Genomic DNA, 23,405 nt, shown 5'->3' with positions numbered 1-23,405 from the left:
GTAGGGTTCAGCCTGCGTTTGCAATGTAAGCGGAAAAAATGTAATTATTTCCGACATCACATTCGAAACATCAAAAATAACAGTACTTCTCCACTATTTAATGGATGTTATTATACATATAAACCTTTCTCTTGAATCACTCTATTTAAAAAAAACCGCATCAAAATCCGTTGCGTAGTTTCAAAGAATTAAGCATGGGACATAGGGACAGAGAAAGCAACTTTGTTATATACTATGTAGTGATGCAAGATGTCATATGGAACATGGTGTAATGGTTGCAGCTCCTTACAAACATTGTGTAAAAAAAACTTGGCGATTAAAGAGTGGCGGAGAGTTTATTGCCAGTTCTGCTCTTCCGTTCTACCCCCTTGATTTGCAGTAAATGTAAAATTAGAAGCATTTAATATATATTTCTTTTTTTGACGTTCATAAGTGTACATTATGTTACCTATATGAATAAATGAATTTGAATTGAATTGAATATACTTTATGAGCATTATTATTAGCCTTTCCAGTGTCATTAACAAATTGTTTAAGTTGTTTGTCATAAGAGGTTTATTTATGTTTATTAAACTAAATGCGGAATGGATTCTATCCATGCAAGTTATTGCAATTGGTTCGATTACTATCTCTCTGTCTATCTATCTGTAATAACTGTGAAATTTTTCAGGAAGGAAATGAATGTCATAAAGAAGATGTCATGGCTGCGAGCGGTTATGATATCATGCGTCAAACTTAACACAAAAGTTGCCATATTTATTAGTATAATATCGTTTATTTCGTTTAAAAACGATTTAACTGCCGCCAAAGTTTTTGTTATTTTCTCCTATTACGAAATGTTGAAATATACTTTAGTTGATTTTTTGCCACTGGCAATCACGTTTACGTTGGAGGCATATGTCAGTGTGAAGCGGATGCAAGAGTTTTTATTATTACCAGAAGTTGAAAATCAAGATGGGGTCGATTTGATTAATATTGAAAAGAAAGAAATGAAAAGTAATGGTGTGTTCGAAAAGATTGGAAATGGGTTAGTTTTCATACCTAATTTTTTGTCTTACCAATTATGTTTTATATTAATTATGGTTATGGCCTCAGAACTCATATGTATAAATACACGCTTATACACACACTAAAGCAAGTGGGCCCACGTGGCCTTATCATTTAGCTTTTATAAAAATCTATGGCAATTTTTTAGGCCTGGGCTTCAGATTTCTGTATTTGTATCATGACCATGTGTCAATCTAGTAGGCAAGTAGGTGATCAGTTTCCTGTGTCTGATACGCGTAGTCGACTTTTTGGGTTTAGGGCACTTTTATGTCTTCATTCATCGGACGAGCGAATGTTTTGAATTGGAAAAAGTCCATTGTAGACCGGGCGCTGGATGGAGTTGAGTATGCAAAATGTGAGGACCGCATTCGGTTTATGGTTTTGAACTCAGAAAAGCATGCAAATTATGATTTCGAATGTTGCCAGGAGTTGTATTGGTCCAATTTTTTTTTACACCCCACCCCCTTAGACATCAAGTAAATGGACTGAACATATGCTTTGGTATCATTAAAATAATTGTATTAACGGCAATATCAATTTTTTTTATAATTAAAGATACTTATAGCTAGTCAAGTGGAAAAAGAACAGAAAAATTAATAAAAAAAACAATAATTATTGTTAAAAAAATTATTTAATACAAAAAAGCAAATTCAAACATATCATAAAAATAAGTATAATCATCAATCTTTTTTATTTTGACAATCGTTATTTATGCATTTGCATAACGCAATACAATCAATCTGTAATTTTTTACAAGAGCAAGCCATTGTTTTACAATTGGATGTACATTTACAGGGTTGAATCAACAATTCCGGCAGTGGTTGCTTAGTCATTTGTCGTGGGTATAATTTATCATCTTTCCTTTCATAGCTATTTGATTGAGCTAAAGCTATATGCTTTGGAGTGTGTTTCTCAGTAATCGTGAAATACATATCATAAAACACTGATAACGCTCGTCGATTATAATTCTCACTTAATTTGTTATTCTTTGAACTGAACAATGCTTGCATAAACATTAGCCAGTTATTCGGTAATTGACCTTTTTGTAAAAACTGTTCAATTAAAATTTCATCACATAAATACCCATCTGGCATTACTTTGGTATTTAGTATTTCTTTTCGAAGTTGTTTAGCTACTTGAACAGTGTAGTTTGTTGAATTTACGGTACGAATATGTTCAATGACTTCATCCAGTGGTATATTGCCCATAAACACCAATGATGATTTTGATCTATCGCTCGGATATGAAAATAAAACATTTTCACCATACTTATCAATGAGCAGTGATTTCATAACGCGATTTTCTACAATTGCATCTTCTATTTCAGTGAGTTCAGCTAGTCGCTTGCCCAAGAATGACACTTCAAAAGAGTGAGATGTTAATTTATCTTTCATTTCATCGATTAGTTTTTCAAATGCCTCCATAAGGATGCCATGTGGTATTTGACTTGAAGGTCTGCCTGCTGGATTTTCAGAGTTTCTTGGTTGCCGTAGATAATCACGATAACAATGTTTATGATACCTCACTTCCATTGCAAATAAATCAGCTGGATGTTCGCAAATGCTAATTTTAGTGAAAACATCATCTTGTTTTTTTCGAGCAATATTTAAAATTTGTTCCGCTGCTGAAATTTTAGAACATAAAAGAAGAGTTTTGTTCTTATTTCTTGATTGTTTACCACAAATTAAACATTTATTACTTGTATCAATTTTTAATTCACTTCTTGATGACCGACGAACACTTTGGCTACCTGAAACATTTGCTTCTGTAGAGGAAGTGGGAACAGAGGCATTCTCCTGCTTTAGTAATGCTAATTCTCGACGCCTGATTTTCTCTTCACTAATATAAGTTGCAATACAAGCTCGATGCCAAGAACAATTGTGGGCAATAAAGTCTGTATCACTTTCTAATTTCTTACTAATGTCATCTTTTCTGCGATCTGCTGCTCTTTGAATAGTAGTAAACGTTTGTAATTTTGGATTTTTCACTAAATCACCCGTTTTATCACAAAACAAACACGACAATTCACTTACTTTTCGCTTCTTTAGATTTATCACTTGTAGTGACATTTTCCGCCCTTTTATTTAAATAAAACACACTAATAAGACACTCAACTGCAAAAAAACTTAAATAATATTACTTAGATACGTAAAAATAAACCGTTATGGGCTACGAATTCTCTTTTACTGACGTTTCCGAGTGCTATGACTCAGCAAGGCGCCGAGAGGAGAGAGGGGTGGGGAAAAGGGAAAAGGACCAGTACAGCTGCCGGCAACATGTGATTTTCTATTATTTATGGTCTCAGGTAAAAGAATTTGAGCATAGTTGCCGGTCCTCACATTTTGCATACTCAACTACCTTTGGCGCCTGGACTATTGATGCACAGCCGGGGATCGAACCTATGACCTCAAAGATGAGAGTCAAGCGAACACTCCTGTTATATAGCTTTATTCTTTACACATTACATCGTTTTCCCACTTCATGAATAAAAGAGTTATTAATTAACATAAATTATTATAATTTTCAGGCAACAGGCGTACATAAAATCAGAATCAAATCTAGAACAATTGAAACCAGAAATTCTACTCAATTTTAAAGATTACACAGTATATTGGAAAAATGTTGAAGAAGACGTATCGGATAGAAAAACACCCGCTTTGATGGATATTAACTTAGTGGTATATATGGAATTAACTATTAGAAATATCCGTAGCTCAAAATCACCTACATCATAAGCACACCCCACACATACATCTTCACGTACACCTTTACGTACACCTTTACGTACACCTTCACGTACACGTTCACACAACATAGCCAAATTAGGAATTACTTAGTTAAATGTATTTAATAATTAAAAATTAATTTTTGAATCTTTTGTAAATATGTGTTATGTATTCCGTTTTTGGGTTTATTTAAATATATATATATATATATATTTTTTTTTTTTGTTTGATGATTACGAAAGTAAATAATATTTGTACACTAACATTTGTAGTGATAACAGCGAAGACTGTCTTTTCCGTTGTTTTTCAAGTTGATTTCACTGTAGTTGTGTTAAAATAAATACAATTTACAAAGGTTCAAGAAACGTATACCATTAAAAATTACTTCAGTTAGAGTGAGAGGGAAAAATATTAATTATTATCTACATTTGGCCACTACACTTGAAAAATTCCTTGGTGTTGTTGGTGTTGGTGTATTATGATACTATTAATAACGTATTTGAGTGTTTCATAGCTCGTATTGAACATTATTATTAAATCTACACACATCTACACTTGGCAAGAATTTAAAAGTAAATAATATGTTTTTTAGATTGTTAGGTTTGTGAGAAATCAAATCAAAATTTATTTTTAGATAAAACCAGAGACACTTACAGTGATAGTCGGTACAGTTGGCTCTGGTAAGTCCACACTAATACAGGCGATGTTGAAGGAACTCATACCTAGTACGGGCACGCTCAACGTACGCGGTACTTTGGCGTATGCTGCACAAGAGCCTTGGTTGTTTGATGCGTCCGTAAGTATCTTTTTTTTTTAAATTTTTTTTTATTGATGACTGACTTTCTGAAGAAGATAATCGAAAACATATAAACCTACGTCATATTTATTATAATACTGATCCCTGAGTTCATAGGTTCGATCTCCAGCTGTGTACCTAGGTCCTTTCTTTCTATGTGCGCATTTAATATTCGCTCGAACGATGGAGGAAACCGGCTTATCATACATTCAAAGTCGACGGCATGTGTCAGGCACAGGAGGCCTACTACTTGCCTATTAAATAGATAAATAAAAACAGATACAGATATCTGAGGCTAAAATAGCGCCACTGATTTATTATTATTTTAGGTGTGAAAATAATCCATAAAACAGTTTTAGTTACCTATATGTAGTATGTTAAACATATTTAAAGAAGAACACTTTTTTACGGATTATAGTTATGTATTATTGTATTTAAACTTATAATTATTTAGACATAATTTTAAATTTAAACCGACGTTTCTTTAAATGTGTAAAAGTTATGTTAATAAAAGACAATACTATGTTAAACATATGTTTAGTTGACTTTATCAATTAACAGGTTCGCCAAAACATATTATTTGGACAGGACTTAGATCTGAGAAGATACAAGCAAGTGATAAAGTGTTGTCAGCTGAAAACCGATTTAGAAATTTTGTCACATGGGGACAAGTCTGTAGTAGGGGAAAGAGGTAATATAATGTTATATTGGTACAAATTTTTATAAAAATTAGCGTTTTTAATATAGTTTTTGTCGCGCACCAGCTGCCCACTAAAGTATTTTCTAACCAATTTCACTCAAAAAAGATCGTACTAATTGTACAAAGGCCGGCAACTTGCAAGCCCTTGGGTGTCCATGGGCGGCGGTATCCATTAATATCAGATAAGCCCGTTTTCCCCCTGTTCTATGAAAATTACACATTATTTTCGATTTTGTGCCAGCGGAATTAAACTTTTGAAAAACAGGTTTAATTCACGTATTAAATGATAAAATTGCATCGATTTAGTTATTAAATCAAAAAAGGGTTTGATCAGTTATTAAACATAAATAGATGTTTACTTAGATGTAGTTAAAACATGGTTTAAATAATAAACATTCTATGCTTTTATGTATAAATGAATAGAAGGTTTAAACGGTGAAAAACATACAGAAAAATACCCAACACAACAACTGTATTGTCTAATAAAACCTGTTTCTAGCTGGGAAATATTTGGTGTCATTTTAGTAATAAAATATTATCTCTTGGTTGTACTAGTTGTATGACGCCGATCTCTTTTGTCTGTTTTAAAAATATTGTATTTCATTTGGACATAAATAAATTAATAATAATAAACTTTACTTAAAAACCTTGTTTTTCTATTCCTATCGATATAAGCGTGTTTTTGAAAACTATCATAACAATATAAATAATGTAATGTCAAAATTAGAACCAACTATTACAAATTATTTATAGGTACGTCTCTGTCGGGCGGGCAGCGTGCACGCATTTCCTTAGCGCGTTGCGTATACCAACACGCTGACGTCTATCTCTTGGACGATCCCTTAGCTGCTGTTGATGCTAAGGTAAACTTATGTAGTGTTGAATAGTTTTTTCGACAATTGCCTATATTTATAGATAATGAGTTCTTTTAGTCGGTTTTAAGAACCTTATTGAATGTAACAATTACCTTTCCCACGAATCGTGTAGATTTTGACCGCGACTATAACTACGTCTGAAATTTCTGAAATTTTCTAAATATTGGGCGGCAACGCACTCGCGAGCCCTCTGGTCATTGACCCATGGCGGTATCACTTAACATCAGATGAGCTATTGAAAGAGAGAAGCTATTGAAGGAGAATGCGGTGTAATATTTCTCCATGCAATTATTAATTTATTCTAGTTCCTGAGTGCATTTGATCTCTAGATTTATAAATACACAATGTTATTATAGGTAGCCCAAGCGATATACGAAGAGTGTATACGTGGTTTTCTACGCGACAAAGCAGTTGTCTTGGTAACACATCACGTACAGTACGCACGACAAGCGAACAACGTGTGCGTCATGAGAGGAGGAAAGGTTAGTCAAAATAGCGAGAGTTCTAAGATGTTACCTTATTGTATCGAGATCGTTATAAACCTTATAATTTTGAAGTTAATTTAAAGAAATTCACCTTTTTATAAAGTATTATTTCCAACTCTTCACGTATCTTTCTCTTTTTTGACGTCCCATAAGTTAAATATGAATAAATATTTTTTATACAGTTTACCCTAATGCTGGGGTTTGCACTGAAAGGTTCTAAATTGCACTATTGAATATGTTGTCCTTGTCGCTCTTGTCTTACTTCCAAAAGTAATAAAAGAGACAAAATACTATTTAAGTAGACTTGTATGTTTATGTATAATACCTAAGATATATGCAAGCAATACATTTTTACAGATGGTGGCACAAGGAACTTACCATGAACTCAAAAATGGAGTACCGGAGTTTGAGCAGCTTATAGAAATGGGAGAAAGGGTGGAAGAAGAGAAACAGAAGCAGAAGGTGACGTCATATGAAAATAAGGAGAGTATGGTTAGTATTTAAATTAATGTTATTTTGTGATTAATTCCGTTTTGTAGTTTTTAAAATTGTTTATTTGGTGGCCATGGGTTCGATTCTTGCAACAACTAATGGTGATTTATTATATAAAAATAGTAAAAAGTCCGTACGTCATAATTATAATTATTTGTCTATTTAAAGGTATACAGTGTGATTATCAAAATGGATCCATCGAAAGCCGAAACTATAAGGAGTGATCATGTATTCTATTTTTCTTGTCTACAGTAGATTCTTAGTAGTATATTCGTAGAGTATATTAGAGTATTAGTAGAGTATATTAGAGTTAATAGAAATTAATCGATTTAATTAATAGAGACATATTTATAAATTATATTTTCTTGTTTTTACGGATCTTCGCAGTTTTAGGTATAATTTATGTTCTACAATTCATTATTTCTATGAGTACATAAAATTATAATTGAAGAAAGTTTAAATATCTTTTCATAAAAAAGGTCCTTCGAACCGGATTTTTATATGTCATGTTTACGCGAAAAATGCAAATTTTGACTCTTGGATTAAATATTTCTAGTAATGAAGACAATTATTTTATTTTAGGAGCACTCTCACGTTCTTCGCTCCCAAAGGTCAATGTCTGAAGCATCTCAGCTGTCCTTCAATCTGGATTTAGACAATAATTCAGATCCCAAATATGAAGGTATGTTCTTCGGTGTTTATTTTTAAACTTAAATATGCATTTTTAGTATGATAATAATAATAACTAAGCCTCATTTCACATTCAGCAATATACAAAATATACACACATGAAATTGTATATAGGAATAATATTTTTTCCAAATGACCTCTTAGTTCTCGTCAGTCTTTAAAAATTAAGTTTTTATGGTTATCGTTATCGTTCTTTTCCGTGACATCTTTAACCTCAATCAACGACAATTTTTATTTTGTTTTTTTTTTAATTCAATGAAAATTTTAACATTTCTTGGATGTGTAACTCTGAAAGTTCCGACATTTGTTGACTATTGCTTTTAAAAATCGATGTATTAATGTAACTATGTACATACATAATTACATTAATATACATATAGAAAACAATATATATGTGGTCATGCATATTTTATTTCCCGCTGTTTAAATACTCATTAATCATTTCATGCTGCTAAAGAAGTAAGCTTGTTCGGTGCGTATGATTTGCTAGCTTATTTAGGAATAAGAAACAAAAATTTCTCATGCTTATGATGCTGAATATCTTCAAGTTAGTAATAATAATGAAAAGTACTTTATTTAACTTAAAAATATTAAATTCTGAAAATCCTTGAATTACAATATTCACTGCTGGTTCTGTAGTAACTCATATCAAGAACTTATTGTCAAAAAACATTGTAATTAAGTAAACAAAAGCCCAATGGCTTAGGAAATCATTTCAGGCAAGTTTCGAAGGAATCTTTGCATAATTATTTCATTTTGAGAGATTTCGAAGATTCCTCTCGATTCCTATCAGGATGATCCTCAGCGTTTTGGGATATCTCCTTTAAATTTATTGAAATAACCATACATAGTATTTTTTTAGATTTTTTTATTTTTCGTAAAATTTTATGTTAGGTGAAGCCCAAAAAAAAACAAAATATATTTAAATTACTTTAATCAAAGTTTTACAATTATTAAACTTATACATGACAGTCTATATTTTAGACTTATTATCTGATATTTGATTGGTGAAAGATGAGGTATCTGATCATAGTCGATGTCTCTGTGTCAGAGAGAGATGCAGATATAGCTTATGCGGGGCAAAGGGGGCGCATTGTAAATGTAACATATGCCACAATTATTTATACTGTTCATACAATGCTATGAGTCAAATATATAATCCTTTATCAACAGGTGAAAATCAAAACAAGGGTTCAGTATCCAGTGGCGTATACGTTTCGTACATAGCGAGCGGCGGTGGGAAGTTTACAATGCTGCTACTTCTCTCACTGTTTTTAGTAGCGCAGGTGTTCTACTCGTCTACAGACGTCTGGCTGAAAGAATGGTAAGTTTTCCAGTATAACACTTACTAAAAGCCCTATTTACACATATCAGTGAAGCCAGATGCGTCAACGTATCGCCTCAGTTCAATTTCATCACATGTCAGTGCTAAGTTTACGGAGACTAAAACTTCGTCAAGTAACGTGATGATGGTTCTCTTCAATACTACGGAGCTAGCAATGATAGCTGTTGCTTTAGACGAAGAAGAGCAGCATAACAGAAAAAGAAAATTGGTGCATAAAGCATGGCAATTAAGAGAGACGAAAGGAGAATTCATGACATACAAAGAATTAGTTAAAAATGAAAGAAAATATTTTGAAGATTTCAAAATGTCAGAGAGCTGATTTAATATTATTCTGCAGAAACTAGGAATTTAGCGGCCTTAATTTATACGATCTTTTTATATTATGTATTACTTGTTGTATTGTATTGTTGCTTTGTTATGTATTACTTGCGCGTGCCTGGAAATGATCGCTCGAAAGCGATATTTCGCCAGTTGCCCTCCTTATAATTATGTCCATTGTATTATATTTCTGTATGCAACGAAGTGTACATAATACCATTAAACAGTGTAACTAATCAAAACTTATCGATTATATTTAATATACTAAAACCATTTATTACTTTGTTTAGAATATTTTCTAGCTGCCATTTTATTTCAGGGTAAACTTGGAAGAGTCAAATAGTGCTCAGGGCATAGCGATACGAAACAACGCAACAACACCTGAAGGTAACACTCTTGTACTTAGTTCCTGTTTCTTAAAGCGTGAATGGTTCTGAATGAATGATAAAATGAATGGTGCTGATAATTATAATTTCTTTCTTCTTATAACGCGAATGCTCTTTTAGTACACACTTCCACACAGCAAGACGCACGCCTCGCGATGTCTGTATACCTTTAGAACCCGGATAATTTTTAAATTTGACTTCACAATATCAAATAACTTAAATGTTTTAACTTTTGTGTGTGTATTTACAAATATCATTTAATAGACCGAACATTTAGCTGTCTGTTTGCATTTTGTTATACAATTTTTAACAAATGAACTGGCTAGATGTTCGGACTGATAAATTTTCTTTGTTCTGTTTGTTGCGTTTTGTTGTACCACGTTTTATGTCACGTCCCACAGAAATAAACTCGTCACCAATTTTCAGCCAAATCGGTTGAGCCGTTCTTGAGTGATTAGTGTAACTAACACGGCATGTTTTATATATTTTTGTTTTTTTTCTAGTTATATACGAAAACCTGCCCCGTAACAGATGGCACCTAACACGCGAACAGTGTGTCTACATATACGCCTCACTTATCGGCATTTGTATGTTTTTCACCTGGAACAAACTGCTGGTTTTCTACAACACCTGCATTCGTGCTTCTGTACAGCTCCATGATACAATGTTCAGGTATGTGTTTCTTTATTTATTGCAGAAATACATATATTATATTTACACTGTGCCAATACGATAAATGATAATGTCGAGAAAAATAAAACAAAATTTATTATAGTATATACATTGCAAACTCTTTATATGTTCACTCAAGAAACTGTGCATATTTTGACAGAACAAAGACTTGAAGATAATATGCAAAATTTGCATTTTCCCACAATCGAACGTAGAAGACGACGTACGTGGACAAAGTACGTAAAAATATAAACTGAATTCACACACACAAAAGTCGAAGAGGAAGAATCGCTTGTAATTCTAATTGAGATAAATTAAATATACATTACATTACATTTGAACCAAATAATTTATTTAATAACATAATACATAAAAATATACCTAATAACTAACCTTAAAATTTAATAATTAAAAAATATTAAAGAGAACGCCGCCAGTGTCTTCTGAACCTAAAGGGACTCCTTTTAATAATATTTTTTAACATTTAATTCAAATGTCATTTATTCGTCTAGGTACAATTGTTAATGTTTGGGTTTGAGATGACTCAAGACACACAGAAGTCTACTTGTCTATAAAATAACTCTAAGGTTTATGTGGTTCCGCCTAATAGAGTATCAGAAAAAGATCACAAGAAATCCTAGAACCACATTGAATTATTGGCATATTTTTGTTTTTTTTTTAAATCTAAAAAACACACTCCAGGGGCGTCACGAATGCACCGATGTGGTTTTTCAACCACAATCCTTCTGGAAGGATCCTGAACCGGTTCTCGAAGGATATGGGCCAAGTTGACACATTGCTGCCCGTCGCTTTGGTGGACTGTCTTGGAGTGAGTTTTTTTAATTATTATTTTACTTCCAAACAAACAAAAATATCTTTATTCATATAGGTGAACAAGTACACTTATGAACGTCAAAAAAATTAAATTAATTATAAGATTACATTTTACCAATTGAATAAAATGATCACCTAGAGTTTTTTTTACATTATAGACTGATTTTAACTGTAAAGTTTATTAATGAGCAGTATTTGCCTAGTGGCTTCAGTGTGCAATTCTCCTCCATGAGGTCGTAGGTTCGATCCCCGGCTGTGCATCAATTGACTTTAGCATCCTTAAGGCCACGATCTGAAAAGGTTAAAGTGTTACTGATTTATTTTATTTATTTATGTATGTATTTTTACCTTTTAATCATAGACAAAAAATACTAATTTAATATTTAGACACGAATAAACAATGGGTTTGTCGTTATCTGGTTTAATAAATTATTAAAATAAACCCTTTTTACTGTAATGAATATTCGTGTCCATCGGGATACTTTTGGAATACTCCAGGTAATAAAAATATAGCCAATTGGTAACGCTATATATAATGTAATTTCTTTTTGTATTTCTTGCACTTTATCTTTAGGTTGTTTGGAAGGGATCGCTCGCCAGCGAAAAGGCCTAATTGTTAAGGGATAATTATTTGTTTTATTTTAATGTTGCGAAGTTTATGTAAAAAAAAAATTATTCAATTTCATAATATGATGTTTTCAGTTCTTCCTGGAAGTTATAGGTATCCTGATAGTGGTGTGTTTAGTGAATTGGTGGTTGCTACTCCCAACGGCGGGTGTAGCCTTCCTTCTCTTTCTTTTACGAGCTCTGTTCCTCAGCACCAGTCGAGAATTAAAAAGAATTGAAGCTATAGGTATGTGTTTTTTTTCATAGAACGGGGCAAACGGGCATTAGGCTCACCTGATGTTAAGTGATACCGCCGCCCATGGACACTCTCAATGCCAAAGGGCTCGCGAGTGCGTTGCCGGCCTTTTAAGAATTGGTACGCTCTTTTCTTGAAGGACCCTAAGTCGAATTGGTTCGGAAATACTTCAGTGGGCAGCTTTTCAGGTTTCACAAAGTGGTGGTGCGCGGCAAAAACTGCCTTGAAAAATGCGCAATGGTAAAGGTGGTGTTACAACTATACAACAACATATTAGTTTATCTTATATCTTTAAACGAGCAATTGTTGTAAATATATATACATATATATATATATATATATATATATGTATATATATATATATATATATGTATATATATATATATATATATATATATATGTATATATCTATACTAATATTATAAAGAGGAAAGGTTTGATTTTTTGTTTGTTTGTATGAATTGAATAGGCTCCGAAACTACTTGGCAGATTTGAAAAATTCTTTCACTGTTGGAAAGCTACATCATTCCTGAGTGACATAGGCTATATTTCATTTTCAAAAAAAATAGGCATCCTTACTAAAATTACGATAACATTAACATTTGTTTATTATTTGATACAATTCTAACAGATGGCGCTGAGTTAAAGGTAGTTTAGTTTAGGTCCGTGTCGTGGTACCAACGTTTCACATAAGTTCTCCTACGGTTTCCCTTGATTAATTTACTACTATGTAATATAACAAAAACCTTAGCCACAGCAACGCTTGGCCGAGTCTGCTAGTATATATATATAATTGGAATCTCGGGATCGGCTCCAACGATTTTCATGAAATTAAGTATACGGGGGGTTTCGGGGGCGAATAAATGGGGGAGGAATAAATGATAGAAAATAACAAAAAGGTGGTGTTTGAGTAGTCCCAATTTCAACTGAAAAATGAATCTTCCTGACATCTATCGGCGAATAATAATACTATTTTTTTTAATTGCTTTAACGACACAACAACACTAAAGCTATTCCAGCATATATAATCTATATTGTTCATATTTCATCATTTTATTAGTATGTAATTCGTACTTATATATAATTTCCAAAAACACAATTTATAAAAAAAATAAAAATACCATGCCATCCAGGTACTTGTATTTAATAAGCACAATGACAGGAATTAATTTTCACACTGTTTTCTATAGCCAGGAGTCAAAGCCTGAACCATGCGGCGGCGACTGTGTCAGGCCTCGCTACGATCCGTTCGACGGGCGAACAGCAGCGTACACTCGCACGCGAATTTGACAAGCTCCAAGATCTCCATAGCTGTTCGTGGACTCTGGTACTCACAACCAATAGGGCTTTTGGATTCTGGATGGATATGGTCTGCTGCCTTTATCTGGCTACCGTCACTTTTAGCTTTTTCCTCTTCGCTAGCGATGGTGAGTTGTCTCTGCAATCTTCGTCGTGAATGTTAAAATAATATTATTTGTTTTATTTATAGTGATATGTTGCAAACGGGGCTTGTAAAAATAATGCTTCGTGGAATTCCGATTTTTGTAGTAGATTTTTAAATAGAAAATTCGTCATATAAATCAAAAAATATCATGCAATTCGTATAGATCTTTCTTTTCTCTTTTTGATTGGAAAATAAATTTTGTAATAAGTTTAAGTTTTGTAAAAAGTTCTATCAATTTTTTTAATAACTTTTAAGTGGTCTAATTGGAAAAAATGAATTGATTTCACTTTCCGCTTCAAGTGAAACCCAGTTGTCAAAAGTGATTATCAAATTGGCCGATAATTAATGCAAACAATCTGTTTGCTAGAGACTAATCCAATAATAAAAAATGATAATTTCAGGAACCATGGGTGGAAATGTCGGTCTGGCGATAACTCAAGTGATAGGTCTTGTGGGGATGTGTCAGTATGGGATGCGGCAAACCGCTGAAGTCGAGAATCAAATGACATCTGTAAGCATTATTTTATTAACAAACCAAATATTATCTTTAATCTCCCTATTACTACTGCGAACTTACCACTTCCTCACTCAGGCTTTAGTTTCATAAGCGCCCAAATAGCAGGGCCAGACGCAGGCACTCTTTTCGACTGTACCGTTGCATTCATTCATTACGAAGCAATTAATATGTCATTATATGTTATTTATGTACCTGATGATATAGAGTAAAACTAAACTCCTCTATTACGTATACCTACAGACCAGATTTAATAACGAGTGCCTACTATTCCACACACACACACACACACATATATATATACATATTCTATAACAAAATGAAAATACCATTATAGTAAAAAACTTTCAAGTTTTTCTGCTGCCAAGAAATCAAGGGCGTAGAACAATAGAAATGGCAACCAAAACCACGCTTTTTAAACTGCTGCTTGTATTGCCTGTCTAGTATATAGCTATTATCCAAATAACTAAATTTTCTGATCTCTTATTGGATCTAGTAGATTACAGATAGGTTTTCCCGAGTCGTGCAATGCATAATGCATGCAACATATCTTTATACACTTTGCTGCAAAAACCAAAATAAATTATAATAATATGATATTTAGAATTCGATGGTCGAATCCTTTTGATAGATTTCGGCTTCGGCTTAAATACTCGGCAATTTCTGTCAACAAATTTAACGGACAAATAATAAAAGATTCTAGGCTAAGCTTACTGCCTGCTTATAGACGGAAGAAGAAACTTTTTACAGTGAGTTTTAAACACTTAAATATCGAAATTAGCAAATTGTATTTGCTCGCATTGCGACTGGCTTCAGGCACCACCGCGCCTATTGAAAACAGAAGTTGTATTATTGTTTGTCACAAATTACATATTGTTCTGTCCACGAACAAATACAATACAGTATACGCTTTCGCCTTGTTTTAAGTTTTAAATACCTTGTCTATTTCAGGTTGAAAGAATTCTTGAATACACCAATCTTCCTCCAGAGACGCCGGTGGAACCAGATCAGAAAGCCTTGAAAGCTCAGTGTCCGAACTTAAACTTTGAAGAATGGCCTGATCACGGTATGCCCATGAACCGTTTCAAATAAAAAAGAGTTTGTGAACTTATTTATTATACTTCTTTGGCGTATAAAAAAAACCTATGCAGTAGTGATTAACGATAAATATTAAAATTAATCAAAAAGATTTTATTTAAATAAATAAATTATTAGTAAATACTATCAGCGTCGTATATGGAATTCATTTAAAAACACTAAAATAATATTTAATCATACTGTTTAATTGTACTATTACGAAATATAGTAATAGTGTTCTAAATAAAAAAATACTAAAATATACAACTTGAACATAGTTATCGATTTCCATGCTACCTAGACCTAACTTTACGATCATTTTTCTCCATCGCGCCAAAAAAAGTATAACTTCAATAATAATATAGCCTTTTATTTAGATCGATTTAGGTACATACATAAACATAGATAATTATATTAAACTAGATTAGAAGGTTGAAAAATCTTTCATCTCTCCTCCTTTTCTCTCTCCTTCCACATCACTCCTGCCACTTGTCTGAGGTCTTTCCATCTTTTTTGTGGTCTTGCTCTACTTCTTGATTGATTTTAGTAATGGTGATGTGACGAGCTGCCGACGAATCCTTTTGTTTGTCTGGTTCTTCAGTTGTGTAACATTTTTTGTAATTGTGTCGGTACAAAGTAAAGTTGTGATTGATATATTTTTAATAAGATTTATCGATCTATCTACCCTTTTCATTTGTAGGAGAAATAGTCTTCGAAGATGTGTCACTGGAGTACGAGAAACCGCCAAAGCAAGAAGCACCGGAACCGGCTCCTAAGATAGAAGAAACGTCATACGCCATTCGGGGTGTTAGCTTCTCAATACGGCCAGGGGAAAAAGTAGCTGTGGTTGGAAGAACTGGAGCCGGAAAGAGTTCTCTTATTGCAGCTCTGTTTAGGTGAGCTTAAACTTTTTTTTTTATAGAACAAGGGGCAAACGGGCAGGAAGCTCACCTGATGTTAAGTGATACCGCCCATGGACATATGTTTTGTTAGATAATTATTAGTTAAAGATGTTTGTTCCAGCGATGTTCTAGTGTTTGACAAGATTTAGAAGAAATTATTAATTATATTTATAGTCGACGCATTGTAAACTTAGTCATCGGGCAGTAAATTTGACTGTAGGAAGGTGTACGCAATGCAACCCGTTATCGATACTATATCCATATCTATATAATAAATAAATCAATAAATAGATAAATAAATAAATAAATCAATGGTTTCTGACCCGAAGCCTCATTCCATAATGCGTCGACTATAGTGACTATAGAACTGAAGTGGGTCTAGGGTGCCCTTAAATAAACATTCGTATATTTCCAGATTAAACAAGATAACTGGAAAGGTATCAGTGGACGGGGTGTCAGCGGAGTTGGCCGGTCTTCGTACGTGGAGATCCCGCCTTTGCGCGTTGCCACAGAGGCCGGCCTTGTTCGCAGCTACGTTGAGGGACAACTTGGATCCGGAACAGAAGTATAGCGATGCACAAATACACGCTGCGTTGCATGAGGTATATATCGGTCAGAATTGTAAATAGAGGGATATTTGTTCACGTTGAATCGTAAAAGTTGTTTACCTAGGGCCGTACAAGTATTACGTAAGCAGATTTACTGAAAATTATCCCACCCGCCAGTTTGTCGGTAAAAATAGCAAAGCTCTCAAAAATAATAGGTACATAAACGTATTAATTTTTTCTAGGAATTCTCGAAAATGCATTTCGATTTCAAGCGTAGACAATGTGTAAAAAAGTGAATAATTACTTTTGACGTAATCACCAAATAAAAACAAACAAAGAATCCCCCCCAGACCTATAGTGCTCGCGTACTACTGAGCGTACTTCTCTTCTAAAAGATCGTGCATTAGAACCACGGCTTTTTAATAATAGACGTTTCTGTGTGCCCATTTAACGCTCGTTTGGCGAAGGAAAACATCGTGAGGAAACCGGAAATATTTCCAGGCTTTTCCATCGAACAAATGATCAAAAATCTGAGATCTCTTGATCCCTTGGTCTTCCAAGGGCAATGCCAAGACAAATCAACCACTTGTAGCATACGAAAGTTTTAAAAAACAGACAAAAATACTAAATATTTATAGGTAGAACTCCAATCGCTAGTCTCGGCTCTCCCAGGGGGGCTCTCTTCTCGAGTTGGTGATGGAGGGGGGAACCTTTCGAGTGGACAAAGACAGCTCGTGTGCTTGGCTCGAGCGGCTTTGGCGAGACGAGCCGTGCTGGTCCTGGATGAGGCTACAGCTAATGTAGACACGGAGTAAGTGTTTTGATTTTGCTTTAAAAGTTTTATCTGGAATAAATTATCAATGATGTCATCTAAATAATGAAAAAAATTTGTGTTTTTTAATTATCATACAAAAATCCTTTACCTCTATAGGTACAGTTATTGTGATAATGACTAAATAGAAGCACGGTTCTGTGGTAAATTATAAGTATACAGCACTGTCGTGATTTTAAGTTTGTAAATCCTTTGTTGCATATTTTTTGAGGTCACGACTCTTTGGGTCAAGAACTCATATCTGTCTATCGTGGCCACATTTCATCCATCAATTTCTGGTCGCGCTTCTTTGACTTGATTAGTTCGTTGGCGAACGTCCACGCGATCGTTTGACTTCGGTGTTGCCTACCATGATGAGCTTCTCTAGGTTCTCGTCACCCCTACGCATTGAATAACCAAAATAAGAAATGATGCATCGTCGGTATATAGTAGGAACATGCTGTAACGCATAGAGTAAAACAAAAAAACTTGGCGATTAAAAAGAATGGCGGAGTGTTTATTGCCAGTTCTTCTCTTCCATTCGACGCCCTTGTTTTATGATTTAATGTGTATTTCTTTTTAACGTTCATAAGTTTACCTAAATGATTTTGAATTTTGAAATGGGTTTTAATATGGAGCTTAGTAACAAACGCATCTAGCACCACATTGAAAATAGTCATATACAGATGATAATTTAAACACAATTTGATGAATTTATATAGATTTTAATAAAAAATTTCTAAATTTCCAGAACTGATCGTCAAATCCAAAGCACGATTCGCAGTAAATTCGCGAGTTCCACAGTCCTCACAATCGCACATCGGTTGAACACCGTGATGGACTATGACAGAGTAATCGTTATGGACAAGTGAGTGATGTAATCTCTTGTTAATATGTTTGTAATAGTTTTGCCATAGCTACTTGAAGTTTATTTATTATTTTTGTACATGTTCGACATGACAGATTTAGTGCAACAGGTGGCTTTGTATACGCAATCTCCTTCACGCAAACTAAGCTAAAAGAGTAAAAGAGAGAAGAATAGGAAATAATTAATAGATCATAGAGACGCAGCCAGCCGAATGGAATTAGGAAACGTATTATGTCCGTAAGCTACGTACATCAAACGTATTTGATCGTATACGTAACATGATTGTAACGTGTTAAGCGTATATGTATTTTTTCACAAGCCAAATGAAGCTAATTTTAATTATTTATAATATAATGTTTTGTTTAACAGAGGTCGCGTTGTGGAGTCTGGTCATCCATTTGAACTGTTGACGACCACCGCACAATCGAAGCTGGAGAATCAGCCCCGACGCACACTTCTGTCCAAAAGCCAGGTAGAACAGTAATTTATTTAATCATTTGGTTACAGACAGTATACTCTGATTTTTAATTCCGTTGACTTCTGACAGATATCATTTTTTGACATGTCAGAGATTACAAACCTTTTTGGTTGAGCAGATTTTTCAATTTCAATTTACGAGTCCGGACATCTTGACTCTATACATGCATTTGATTTGTTAGTGAATCTGTTTTTTAAAACGTTTACTAAACCTGGTATTAGTAGGTAGTGATAAAGTAATAAAAGTTAATTCGATATATTGTTTGTGGTATTGAAATATTTCTTATTTTTTATTAGCTCACTTGAGTATGTAAATATTAAGATTTAACTTTTTGCAGCTGAAACATTAAAAATTACTTAGCATTTTATTTTATTACCCTCAATTGGGTCAAAGTTGCCCCTTTTTCGGTGGAAAACTTATTTAATAGCAACATTTATGAAATATCAGAATTCTACGGATTTTAAAATTAGAGTATTTCATTGATTCCTGGTGCAGCCAGTTAAGTGTCCATGGACACTCTCAATGCAATATATATCTGTGGTCCTAGGTCGAACAATGATAAGAATATTTTTGCTCAGTATGACTTATTAATATATCGATTGTTTCATATTTTAATAGTCCCTTCAAGATTTCTTATCAATTGTTCTGTTAAGTAATGAAATATTTATCATATTCTGATCTATGGCCACATAATTAATGACATGGTAATATAGGGCCGATGATTATAAACAATATTATTGGAATTATTTCAGGCGCCATTGGCAATTCCAGAAAACTTTGCATTCCAATCGTCTGGCGAACGTCATGAAGAATCCGAGACCCTCATTTTGTCCAAAGATAGGATCAGAACTTACTCTAATAGGTCAGTTTGATTTCTTTCAAATTTGTTGTATTTTTCCAGTTCCAGCAGTGATTCCGTGTTTTTTACTCAAGTGAGATACAGTTCTCTCAATATTTGTAGCTATTGTAACCTTGGAATCCCTGTATGCAACTCAACATTAGAGTCGTTATCGCTATCGTTATTAGTTACACACCGAGTCGGGAACTGATAAATTCTAGATAAATACAAATTTTGATTCCACTTATTCTTACACAATTTGGAAAAACCAAAGATGACCTGATGTAGTCTTATATTAGTTTTTTATTTTAAGCATTTATTTTATCTATAAAAACTGTTACCGTAAAACATTAGAAATATTTTCAATAAATTAGACATAAAGTCTATGAAACCTCTAGAAAAATAAATCACCGTTTCACTGTTAACCGTCTCTTTTCATCTAAGCATTAACATTGGTTTTCAGAAAGGGACGACATATTTGTAAAAGTGTTTAAATATTTTATATATTGTTGATAAGAAAAAACATTAAGAATTTTGATATTTCAGATCCGAGTTGAGTGAGCCCGAAGGTGGCATCTTCAAGGTGCTAGTGGAACAGACCGGACCGGAGACTGCCGCCATGTTGTACAAAATGGCGGAAGAGGTAGTTATTAGCCAAAAATTATTTGGTTTTGAGCAATGTTTCAGACTCCAATTATTAATTCTGTAGAATTCTGACAGCTATCAATATTTGACATGTCAGAAATGGCAAACCATTTGGCCGGGACATTTTTCAATTTCAATACGAGTCTTAACATTTAAAGAAGTTATATTTTTTATGTTTATGGGTAGTTTATTATACAGCTTCGCCTTCGTAGGTAAACATTATTTTATGGCAAGATAAATCGTTCGACGCATAATTCTATGAGTCACACGTGCGGTTTGGAGAAAGTGAACATTTAGATTTGTGAATCCTTAGATTAGCCAAGTTATAATCCCTAATCTTATAGTTAAAGCTCATATTTTAAACGATTACATTCCAGTTGGGTTTTTACCCAGTATCAAACAAAGTACTCATTTATATATATCTTAACATATCTACAATAACCGCTACAAAAAAACTCTGATTTGACTCAATTATTTTCCTTTGGATACTCCACCCTACGACCGAATTAACTCGCTTAAGACAAAGCACAAATATCAAACCATTTATTCCAATTAGACCATCTAAAATGGCACTTTTGAACATTAAATAAAGTAAAAAGTTTCTTTTGTTTGTTGATTCTAGTTGGGGCAACTAGAATCCATATTCCAAAATATAGTTTCGGGTGGAGAAGAATGGGAAAGAAACTCTACTCTTACTCTTTTAAAATCATTATTAATTAAATAATTGTATGTGAAGACAACTAAACGTAATAGTTGAATTTTTTGTACGTCACATTTTTAAACATTTCTCTCTTTTCAGAGTTACAAGAAGCTTCAACAGAAAAAGAACGCTTAGTTTTTATTATAATGTACTTAACACTGCCTTATACACTTCTTAAATTTATAACAATATTTGCCTTTCAAAGTATATGATTCCATATATAGAACACAAGAACAATTTAAATAGAAATTATAAGAATTGTGATGTTAATTTTTTTCAGACTATAAATAGTGTTAATGAAAAATCAACCCGAATTTATTTTTAATGATACCAAATCATAGTCGAGTTGAGGTGCTAATTCCAAGAATGCATTTAGAGTTTAAAGGTTGTTTCTTGATTTTACGTTTCCATAAAATTAAGAATACAGGAAAGCTCTTCATAAAAACTAAATCAGTTTTTAAATTTGCTTAGAAAATCTAGATACGAACGAATTGCTCACACTGAATGAAGTGAGTCTTATTTGATTTAGTTTTTATATGGTGCTTTAACATGTACCTTTAAAAATGTTATCTAAAGGTATCGTCTTTGTTAGCAATCGTTTATCGTAAAAAACGTGGACTATAGATATGCAATAAACAGTATTTTAGTTGATATGATTTTCTTGTAATTTGTAACGAACACGGTACTATTTATAGTCCACGTAAAAAGGCTTGTTTTACTTTTATAGCGTCAATTAAATGTTTTGGTAACTCACAAAATAGCAAAGAGACCAACTATTTAATTGTGAAGCTTTTACTACTTAATATTTAAAATGTACCTGCTTGCGAAATTATTCGAATTTAATCTTCTTTGGCCTTATAAAACGTGGACTAAACTGTATTAGTTACTATGGTTACCGTTTCTACGTGCACTAGCCGCGTCTAGTCCGCGTTATATACGGTGTCAATTTAATATCTTTATGAAAAGTTATTATTATGCAATTGTACCAGGATTCATACATACATAGTAAGTGTTTTTAAATACAAAAGCCCCAGTACTTAAACTAATTAGTTATGTTGTACTCGAAATTTTATTCTACAAGTGATATCAAAATTACTTAAATTTATTGTTATAAAACGCTTGTTAACAGTTGTTTTAAAACGAAATTTACTTTTGACAATTAAACACATATTAAAGATCTCGTATGGAGTGGAGGCTTACAACTATGACTTCCATAATATGTCAAACTACACACGGGAGTTATACTGCTAGGTATGTTTTAATCGTTTCTTTTGCTTTCAATAACTATTTATTTACACATATACACTATTGTCAATTTAAATTAAAAAAAAAACATATACAATAACATACAATGCAATACCAAAGTACGTCAATTTGTGGGTAATTTAAGACTGATTACCTTGCCTTTACTATATAATTTCATTATTAAATAAATAAACTACAAATGTCTAAGAGAATCGAGAATCTTCTCAAACTAAACTAAAACACAACTCTATTGAAATATAAGACTTTGTGTTTAGGATTTTTACCAAGTCTTAAAAATCAACTCCTGCGCATCTATTAGTAATGTGGCGAAAACTATAGTAATTTTTGAAGAGAAAATCACTTTTTAATAGTAAAAATACAAAACTTAGATATGATCTAAGTTTGTGTTTAGATGATTGTTCTGGACTAAAATACTGAATCGGTATAGAGAAACTTTGTGTTCAAATGATTTTTGAATTTAGGGGGCGTCCATAAATTACGTGAGGTGTTTAAGGGGGGGAGGGGAGGTCTCGGCAAATATCACGCAATTTTTTTTCTGATTGAAACAAAAAAAATTATACTATTTTGTCCATTTAATCCAGATTGTCATGCTTAAGATTTAATCTTAAGCGTAATCGTAATACGATTAAGATCACTAGTCGTAAATAAACGCACGAAGCAAATTTGTTTTTTTCTTTTTACAATAAAAATCCAACGCGTTTACGTAAGAAACTTACATTTTGAAAAATCTCACCTGAGATCGGTGGATGGGGGAAGGGGTTGAATAAAATCTCACGACATCTCACCATGCAGAAAATAAAAAAAAACACCTCACGTAATTTATGGACGCCCCCTTATGTCATTTATACATACAGATATGTGAGCTATGCATCTATCATCTGTTTTATATGCGTGTGTCTGTATTGTTGATTTGAACGGTGCTGCCATATACATATGGAACTGAAACTGGTAAGAAAATTAGTTTTCGAAGAAATTTCTAATTGCCTTGCAGTCACAATTTTTTCTTAAGCACTGTCAGAAATGTCAAGTGTCAAAAGTAAGAGTAAAGAATGCCTTGGCATTTTGTAAGTACTATTTCCAGAATTT

General features: G+C 33.1%; 1 protein-coding gene across 1 annotated transcript in view; it reads left to right on the top strand.

Annotated features, from left to right (window-relative positions):
• Positions 1 to 23,156, top strand: part of LOC110998911 (probable multidrug resistance-associated protein lethal(2)03659) — a 43,478-nt gene extending 20,322 nt beyond the window's left edge. The window contains exons 10-33 of the mRNA XM_045631534.1: positions 671 to 1,027; positions 3,575 to 3,725; positions 4,408 to 4,569; positions 5,131 to 5,260; positions 6,023 to 6,132; positions 6,501 to 6,626; positions 6,987 to 7,121; positions 7,704 to 7,803; positions 8,985 to 9,135; positions 9,794 to 9,861; positions 10,364 to 10,532; positions 11,235 to 11,361; positions 12,069 to 12,219; positions 13,419 to 13,655; positions 14,074 to 14,183; positions 15,138 to 15,252; positions 15,964 to 16,159; positions 16,581 to 16,767; positions 17,352 to 17,524; positions 18,276 to 18,392; positions 18,762 to 18,864; positions 19,623 to 19,732; positions 20,255 to 20,351; positions 21,153 to 23,156. Of these exons, the coding sequence (XP_045487490.1) occupies positions 671 to 1,027; positions 3,575 to 3,725; positions 4,408 to 4,569; positions 5,131 to 5,260; positions 6,023 to 6,132; positions 6,501 to 6,626; positions 6,987 to 7,121; positions 7,704 to 7,803; positions 8,985 to 9,135; positions 9,794 to 9,861; positions 10,364 to 10,532; positions 11,235 to 11,361; positions 12,069 to 12,219; positions 13,419 to 13,655; positions 14,074 to 14,183; positions 15,138 to 15,252; positions 15,964 to 16,159; positions 16,581 to 16,767; positions 17,352 to 17,524; positions 18,276 to 18,392; positions 18,762 to 18,864; positions 19,623 to 19,732; positions 20,255 to 20,351; positions 21,153 to 21,188 (3,418 nt within the window). The 3' untranslated portion in view covers positions 21,189 to 23,156. The remainder of the gene's footprint in view (positions 1 to 670; positions 1,028 to 3,574; positions 3,726 to 4,407; positions 4,570 to 5,130; positions 5,261 to 6,022; positions 6,133 to 6,500; positions 6,627 to 6,986; positions 7,122 to 7,703; positions 7,804 to 8,984; positions 9,136 to 9,793; positions 9,862 to 10,363; positions 10,533 to 11,234; positions 11,362 to 12,068; positions 12,220 to 13,418; positions 13,656 to 14,073; positions 14,184 to 15,137; positions 15,253 to 15,963; positions 16,160 to 16,580; positions 16,768 to 17,351; positions 17,525 to 18,275; positions 18,393 to 18,761; positions 18,865 to 19,622; positions 19,733 to 20,254; positions 20,352 to 21,152) is intronic.
• The last annotated feature ends 249 nt before the right edge of the window (positions 23,157 to 23,405 follow it).

This window comes from Pieris rapae, chromosome 15 (assembly GCF_905147795.1).
Source record: "Pieris rapae chromosome 15, ilPieRapa1.1, whole genome shotgun sequence".
NCBI classification, from domain to species: Eukaryota; Metazoa; Arthropoda; class Insecta; order Lepidoptera; family Pieridae; genus Pieris; species Pieris rapae.
This window is presented reverse-complemented; position numbering and strand designations above follow the sequence as displayed.